General features: G+C 36.3%; 1 protein-coding gene across 2 annotated transcripts; it reads right to left on the bottom strand.

Annotated features, from left to right (window-relative positions):
• Positions 1–1,621: 1,621 nt before the first annotated feature.
• Positions 1,622–9,035, bottom strand: LOC133520933 (nuclear cap-binding protein subunit 2). 2 transcript variants are annotated; one of them, XM_061855652.1, is made up of 4 exons: positions 8,788–9,035; positions 8,466–8,683; positions 7,983–8,085; positions 1,622–2,281 (listed from the first exon to the last, which is right to left on the bottom strand). In XM_061855652.1, the coding sequence occupies exons 1-4, from the start codon at positions 8,854–8,856 to the stop codon at positions 2,183–2,185; spliced, it is 489 nt and encodes a 162-aa protein (XP_061711636.1). In that variant the 5' UTR covers positions 8,857–9,035; the 3' UTR covers positions 1,622–2,182. The 2 variants fall into 2 exon arrangements, with proteins under 2 accessions (XP_061711636.1, XP_061711629.1); XM_061855645.1 differs by having other exon boundaries at positions 8,779–9,030.

Raw genomic sequence — 9,035 nt, 5'->3', positions numbered from 1 at the left:
TTATTTTATTTTTTACTCATTAAATGTTATTTAAAAATAAAATCAAGTCTTATATCAAATAGAGCTCTGAATGTTTGAATTTAACTCAATCAGTATGTTTACGTAGTGTTTCTTGTTATGGTAAATTAGTCTGTCACCTATTTTATTCCGACTACTATTGCTATGTAATAAGAATGAATAGGCAATTACTAATTCGTTTCGGTGTTTTTTTTATCATCATGCTTCTAAATTAATAAACGCCTGTTAATAGATATAAAACTATACTTAAACATTGTATCCACAGTTACAAATAAAAATGTAACTCTGCTCTTTTTATCACCTTCTCACAAGTAAACTGAGAACGGCTGTACAAATTTTGATTCAATTATATATATTTAGACAGCTCATAAGTTCTGTCACAAAGATTTCAACTGATACAAAAGTTATAGGTACTTACAGATCTCTTATTATTTATATAAATTGTTTAAAAGCTTAATGTTGAATTACTTACAATATAATTTAACGTCTGCATAATTATATGTAATATTCGGAAAAAGGTTGCAATAAATACGCTCCCTGTTCAAGGTGATATTTACCCCTATTTATTTATTTTTCTCTTGTAACATCCTCGAATTATGCATAACGCAAAAGCTGGGTATTTTATCTTATTTTAATATTTATATATAGTAGTTCTTGTGAATTGGACTGACAAGATTGCCACTATACATGTTTTACCAAATCTGTACTTGTTGTATAAATATAAAATCTAAGTGTGTTACTGTTAAGGACCAACCCTAAGATTGCAGAGTACTAGCTGAAGTACAGACTTGTCAGAGACCTAAATGCAGCTGATGAAATTATGATCTAATAAAGCAGATTCATACAAAATAACAATTGTACCAATTTTATTAATGTGACACTGATTTGTAACTCCCTTTTAATAATTCTCTTTGGCATAATTTTTCACAATCCAGCGCGTCTAACGACAATCCCACAACAAAGTAAACATGTAGTGTTAAAACTAATATTATATTATTACGTTTTGATCAGTATAAAATAAGCTAACTTTTTGTTATTAAAAGCGATGTATTGCAACATTTTATCAGTCAAAACTTTTGTGACGGTACTTATGACCTAACTAATAATGTAGAAAGCGAGAGCCCTGGAGACGGACGTAGACTACGATTTTTGGAGATCCATCACAGGGGAGGGATGTGGGAAAATGGCACGGGCACAGCTAGTAAAATACAGTGACCTGATAAGAAAACATACTGTAAATTAAATAAAACATGTATGATTAGAAATATTTCGCTATGCTGCATTATTAAAAGAAAACACTATCAATTAAATGATGGGTAATCAGGCAAATGCTTACTTAATTAAAAAAGATACATGTTGCGTTTGAACAAACAAATCAGAATTTAGCAGGATTTTTGTTCGACGTGGCATAAAACATGGGATACAAAATTTATCCGCGTGCAAGCAGGAATCCATAAAAATCGCATAGCAAAACAAAATTAAAATTGATCAAATACTAGAGTCAAGTAACCACAGTGGTTTGATTATATATGTTTCTTACTTTGCTGTATCCGTTTTTAAAGGCAATTCTGGATGTAGTGTATGTTAAGTAATACTCGAGCAATGTTCCAGTAATGTATTAAATGTATTTAATGTTTTAATAAAAAACATGTCTTTTTACATCTATTATTATTGTTTCATAGTTTCTTTATGATTATTTGTATCTATTAACTTATAATTAAATAAGTACAGTATGCAAGCTTACCAAATGGAACCTGGAACTATGTATAGTAGAGAATTGTAATATGTAAATCTTATACCATTGGTAAATTAGAGGTGGTTCCATAGTGGTTCAAGGTTTCAATTTGCTGAGATTGCCTACTTCACGTGAGCGGAGGTGTAAATTTTAATTCATTCTTTTGGTTGCACATGTACTCATCATTTTGTAAAATTCATCTTAATGCGTCTTATTTTTTTCTAATGAAATATTCTTGCATGTAGTTGTTAAAATGCTTATACGAGATTTTAATAAATATTTCTTAATAAAACATGTTGTTTGACTTATAAAGAATAGTTTATAAGTTTTACGACTATTTAAATTACATTCCATTCCAGTCTTTCTTAAGTTGTTTTCACACTTAAATAATATAAGTTTACACGTCATAGCAAAACTGCATCTTTGCCATCATTGGCGTTCTATGGTGTTCGGGGTGATCTTCTGTGCAATGATTTTACCATAGCCGCCGCGCCCGCCGTCATAGTCTGTTCTATATTCATCCCGCACCTGTAATCAATGCATCATTTTAAATCACAAGATAAACGTTTTATTTGAAGGTAAAAAAAATATTCCTTCCACAACTTATTATTATTACCTATAAGCACAAAAGTAGGCCAAAGTATTGATTCTAATTAAAGTTTCCACTGAAAAATGGCATCAAACTGTATGTATAATTTTTCATGCCCATGTTTATATATAAATAAAAATCGGCCAAGAGCTTGCCGGTAGGGTTCCTTGGTGTGAGAGTCAGAATGGCGGGTGTACCTAAATAAGATTAAATGAAAACCATACCATATTTTTGTACCTAATTTGTACTATTTAGTACCTCCTTTAAAAAAAATTGTACCTCACGGTACTTAAAGTTATCACCAAAAAACAGTACACCCGCCATTCTGACTGTCAGGATCCTAGCGTAATAAAAATAATTGTACCTTAGCGTTTTTTCTTAAAAATGAAATCGATAACTTGAGAAATTGTAACGCCTGCAAAATTATAATAGCAAGCAAAATTTAAAATGAGTAAAACTTGGAAAGCACGAATAAAACGACTCATATTATAATTAAATATGAAGGTACAAAAATTTGGCTTTTATAGAATTTATCAATAATCACGAGAACAGAGCGTAATAAAGTACACCCGCCATTCTGACTGTCAGGATGGCGGGTGTACTGTTTTTTGATGATAACTTTACGTACCGTGAGGTACTATTTTTTTTAATGGAGGTACTAAATAGTACAAATTAGGTACAAAAATATGGTATGCTTTTCAATTATTTTTATTTAGGTACACCCGCCATTCTGACTTTCACGCCTTGGTTACTATTCTGTCAGAATAGGCCAAACGGGAGCTATTACTGACCATAAAGTCACAAGTACAGTATAAAGTTTCCATTTCAAATTTAGTTTGTAAGCAATGTTATGCACAGTCAGCATCAATAGTGGCGGATGCAACAACGCGCCAAAAATATCTGCTATTGCGGATAACTATTACAAATAAATATGAATCTCTAGAATTCACGTTCAAAAGTATATATTTTACAGTCTACATATAGAACTATAATTTTTTGTTGAGCTGTTATAGAATGGAAGATACTCTTGAAGCATTGTTTGATCCGCTATTTATGATGCTGACTGTACCTATGTGAAAACTTTTAGGTTTAAAGATATTTATTCTCACACACTCACTCGACACTTCCACGAGACCAGAGTTACATAATAAAAGGTAATCTTAATAGCAAACTTTTTAAATAAACTACTTTTACTATTATTATTATATCTCCTATAAAGACTCACGGGCCTTTAAACCCGCTCATTTATAAGGCGTGCGTGGAGAGACATAGATCCAACGACAGCATCGATGCCATGTAGAACGCCAGCTGGAACCCATTCACGGCTATAGCAATAGATACCCGGGAGCCGGTCTCAGCAGACATTGCTGGGGCTATTGTAAAAAAAGGAAATACTACAGGGCTATGGATGAAGTTTGGCTGGAGCTTAACCCTTTACCAGGCTGAGGGATATATGTCTCCCACATAGTATTCCGTTTACCATAGTCAGGTTTTAATTGCAAATCTGCCACAAAACATGATAGCAATCCCTTTATGATCATTATTCACAACACGCTTCTAAATCCAATAATCTTTGGCAACCGTTTGAATTGGATTGACCGGTAATTTCAGTGGTTTATGGCGAAATCCGAACACTACTTAATTTCAGCGAATTAATAGCAGAAAACTCAAGAGTCTGTTATCTCACTCAAATTTTGATATTTTACAGATTTTGAGTGTTGCAAGTTTATGCAATCTTATACCTTACCAAACATTCATAATTTTTTGTAATATAACCAGAATTAGGATGTGGGATGACACATCCCATTGCCTTATTAGAGTTTAATCATGTGGGAGCTATTCCGCCCATAGCCCGATCAATTGACTTGTCGTATCATATATCCCTTAGCCTGATAAAGAATATTATTACAATTAATTTAATATGTCGGTTCATTACCCAGACAGGCGATGGGATTACTGTATCCACTTTTTTTTTTCTGGTTGCAGGAACTTATCCAACTATTGTTAATACCATTTCGTAAAAGACGTTTCATACGGTTGCTAATCTATATACTACGCTTCTTAAAACACACTTCTTCTTTGCGGCCTGGTAAAGGGTTAAGATTGGGCTATTGCAGAGATTCGGACACCTGCCATAACAATGCTAACAAACGATATCGAGCAGGCAGTAAGTTGCCGCTGACTATATGGGGCCAAGGAACTGCCGTCTTAACCTTTGGGAGACGTGCGCGGAGCCGAAGCCAACACGTTAGACACTTTTGACACTTTAATGAAATGTAAGGGGTACACCGAACGGATGCTGTCCTTGCCCGTGTCATGGGATGCACGCAGAAACAGCACCCACTAGGGTGTAAGGACTATTGGGAGTTGATTGAATCTAAAATGAACAAGGCTAGTGATAGACTAAATACTGGGCTATGGAATATAAAACCGGACTGCCTAATAAAATGGTATACAATATTATTTCCCGCAGGTGACTCGCCCCCACAAAAAGTGACATCTAGGATGGCTAAAGGGCAACGCCGTTGTGATGGCTGAGGGTAGAGAAGTGTCACTGGACTTTAAACATATTGCCAACACGCCACTTATGTTTTCACATCTACCCTCGAGAACGCAACTCTTGCGACTCAACCTCCACTCCTGACGGCCGGCCAAGGCAAGCCAGAGGCAGAAAACCTGTCCAGGGTCACCCACCTTCGGGTGACATAACTCCCTCAGGAGCACTGGGGTACGTGGGGTCGCTACTCCCCAACAGCTGGCCACAAGCTGACTGACTGATTAGAGTGGTAAAACAAGCGGGCGGTGGGGTCGTCACATCCTTACGCCTTATTATTATTGTATCTCCATTACAAACTCTCGGGGGTTCAAGCCCGGTCATTTATATGTACACGTACATCCGTACGTACGTAACACGTAGTGTCCGTTTGGAGTTTTGATCCGAATCCATTTACGGGTATGTAGATACCCGTAAACTGGTTTTAGTAGGCATTGGAGGCTATTCTACAAAAATGGAAGAAGTCTGGTCTATGGTTTAAATTTGTGTGGAAAATAAGATTGTGCTATTACTAAGAGTTCGAACACCTGCCCTAACATTGCGATCCACAGTGTTATCGAGGTAGGCGGTGACTCGCCACTCGTTAGATGGGCACCTGATTCGTCGTCGTAAAGACAGCCAGGCGCAACATGGCGTGTGCGGCTCAGAGGTGACGAGACGTGAGCGGCTCAGAGGTGACGAGACGTGTGCTGCACTTTCTCCGAAGTTATGCCCCTGGAGCATATAGCTCTAAAGACTCCTCTCTGGATGGCCAAATAAGGTAAGCCAGAGCCGAGAGTCCTGCGGGTCCCATTGGCGTTCCACTCCGACCAATGAAGACAGAGACCCTGATGGACTCGTGAGAGTCAGAATGGCGGGTGTACCTAAATAAAATTAAATGAAAACCATACCATATTTTTGTACCTAATTTGTACTATTTAGTACCTCCTTTAAAAAAAGTTGTACCTCACGGTACTTAAAGTTATCACCAAAAAACAGTACACCCGCCATCCTGACAGTCAGAATGGCGGGTGTACTTAATTACGAGTACGCTATATTCCCGTGGTTATTGATATATTCTATAAAAGCCAAATTTTAGTACCTTGTACCTTCATTCCGTTCTGACAACGGAAGCTAAAAAGGTCGGCCTAAGTATATCATACGAAAAGACTGAGTATCTCCACATGCGACGCTATAAAAATACCCGTGTTCCACCCCAAAACCTAAATCTAGGAGATATAGTGTACAAAGGCGTGTCCAAATTTAAATACTTAGGCTGCACCGTTACTGATACCAACAATCGTGACGAGGACATAAAGATTAGGATCCAGAATACATTGCGATGCAGTGCAGCCCTTCACAAGGTGTTAGTGTCCAAGCTTCTAAGCAGACGCACCAAGATCCGAATCTATAAGACCGTGATTCGCCCAATCCTAACCTACGGATGCGAAGCATGGACACTAACACTCAAGGAAGAAAACATGCTGCTAGTTGCCGAGAGGAAAATCCTCCGTAAAATATTGGGCCCCAAACAAAGACCGGATGGAAGTTGGACAGTCCTTAAGAACCGTGAGATTGAAGACCTAGTGGCTGAACCTAACATCATGGGAGAAAGTAAAGCCCACAGACTCCGTTGGTTAGGCCACCTTGAGAGAATGGACGAAGATCGGAACGTGAAAAGAGCGTACCTGGGTCGCCTAGCAGGAGGACGTCCTATCGGACGCCCTAGGTATCGCTGGAGCGACATGGTGGAGGCGGATCTGCGCGAGCTTCGAGTCGACAATTGGCGAGAGGTCGCACAGGACCGAGAAAAGTGGCGCTGTCTTGTGTCGGAGGCCAAGTCTCATTTTGGGTCGCTGAGCCAACGGAGTAAGTAAGTAAGTAAGTACCTTCATATTCAATTATAATATGAGCCATTTTATTTGTGGTTTCCAAGTTTTACTCATTTATATTTTGCTTGCTATTACACTTTTGCAGGCGTTATAATTTTTCAAGTTATTGATCTCATTTTCAAGAAAAAACACTAAGGTACAATTATTTTTATTACGCCAGGCATTAGTACCTTTAATATTTAATCTGTTAAGATCAAATAACTTAGTACTCATGACGTAATAAAGTACACCCGCCATTCTGACCACTTAAATTATTAGTATTAGTTTATGTCAAATCAATATACAGTCAATATATATAGTGTATACCAATGCTCTATAAAGCCAAAATTAGAATTCTTTCCAAAAAGTGTGCTATATTTATTTCCAGATACTTTAACAGTGTGGGCGATGGTACTCTAATGAATTTTGCCTTAAACTAAATTGAAATATAAAAGCTAACATTTTTTTACTGATAGAATATGCTGTCATAGCATTATAAATTGGTAATCAGTTACTGTAAAGATTAATAAACAGCAGATCCTTTAAATTAGAGATGGGCCGAATGCTCAGTAATTATTTGGGAAATTTGACAAGCTGTCCAATGTTCGTATTCGGCTGAATAATTCGGTTAAAGTGCCATATATAATAGCAAACATTTTATTACTATGTTTGTCCTGTTGAAACACTAAAATGCAAGCTCCTTCAGAAATTTTCAAGTAGGTACCTACTCTCTTCCATCAGGTTACGTTATCCTGTTAACATTGAAACACATGATGAGACATGTTGAATCCATAGGATGTTTTGATTATTTGGAGTGTAAATTTTTTTGGTGAGTCATTTGCCTTTGGACTTGTATTGCCTAGGAAGCAATTCATCTTTATCTGCTAATGTAAGTGAAGAGTTTTTAATTGGTTTATTAAAATGATATAGATGAACCGAATAATTCAGCCAAATACTCAGTTCAGTAAGATCTGAATCAAACATTCTGCTGAATATTTGTATTCACCCAACTCCATATTCGGTCCATATCTACTTTTAATATGCTAACATGACTCATACTTAACATGTTTTCCAAAACAAATACTAAAAACTCGACTCCTACAAATATAAAATGATTTGACACATTATGATAGAAACAGAGGAATCTATTTTTTACTCCTGGGCTAGTATTATGGGTAAGACAAATGCTACAAACAAATGTGTTAAAACAATAAAACCTTATATTGGGTTACTTACCTGTCCACCTGTTTTCCCACGTCCATACTGACGTCCCTCAATAAAGCCCGCATCCCAATCACATCTGATTATTCTGTCATCTAACCTTGTGCCATTAATATATCTGCAAAGATTAAATACACATAACAAATAATTGTTTTGATTAAAATAAAACAATCCAAAAAAAGAATATGATAGGTTGTTGCATGAACTTCCTTGACAAGTTATGACACACCTACAAGATGCACCTGTGTGGGACAACATGGATATATGTGTATTACCAAGCATGTAATACAATATCAGAGTACACACAGGTTTTACTATATAGAATAGGTACACTTTCTCTGTCTCTTAAATTGTAAAGCTATACACAGCAGATGATGATAAGGGAGTAAAAAAAAATGAGGACCTGTAAAGCACTACAATTGAACACTTGGACTAAGTCATTGTTATTATGATTCTATTGCACATGAATATGTACAACATAGTTATAACTGCTATTACCTCATACAGTTTTCCGCATCTTCTCTAGCATAGTATTCAACAAAACAAAATCCACAAGGAGTCTTCTTGTATTTGTCCAATCCCATGATTATCCGCCTAATGTCACCACACCGCGAAAATAATTCATATATTTGCTCTTCTGTTGTATAAAATGACAAATTTCCTATATAAAGTGTTGCAGACGTTCGAAGTAACTTCTCTTGTTCACTTCTGGATCCCTAGATATAAAACATTTCAATTGAATTATGTGATCATTTTATTATAATGATAAACTGCAAGCATTGAATAATGTGATAAAAAGTTGGAAACTTGCTTGGCAAACCTTAAAATGTTGGTCACGGTAAGAACTAATTTCGATCGAAGAGTTCATGGAGTCATAACCTCGTTTCATTTTGTATTAGAACACTTGTTGCTGTACACTAAAATACTCTTAAAATAATTGTTGTTAAAGGCTTCACTAAAGTTTAAACAATAAACTGTAATATTTGCCCAGTTACATCCAATTCACTTTTTGACACGAAGCAAGCGAAGCTATTCATGAAATTTCGATGTCGCTTCGCGTTGGTTACA

The sequence above is a fragment of the Cydia pomonella genome, chromosome 1 (assembly GCF_033807575.1).
Source record: "Cydia pomonella isolate Wapato2018A chromosome 1, ilCydPomo1, whole genome shotgun sequence".
In the NCBI taxonomy this organism is placed as follows: domain Eukaryota; kingdom Metazoa; phylum Arthropoda; class Insecta; order Lepidoptera; family Tortricidae; genus Cydia; species Cydia pomonella.
Note: the sequence above shows the minus strand (reverse complement) of the source record. Positions and strands in the feature narration are given on the sequence as shown.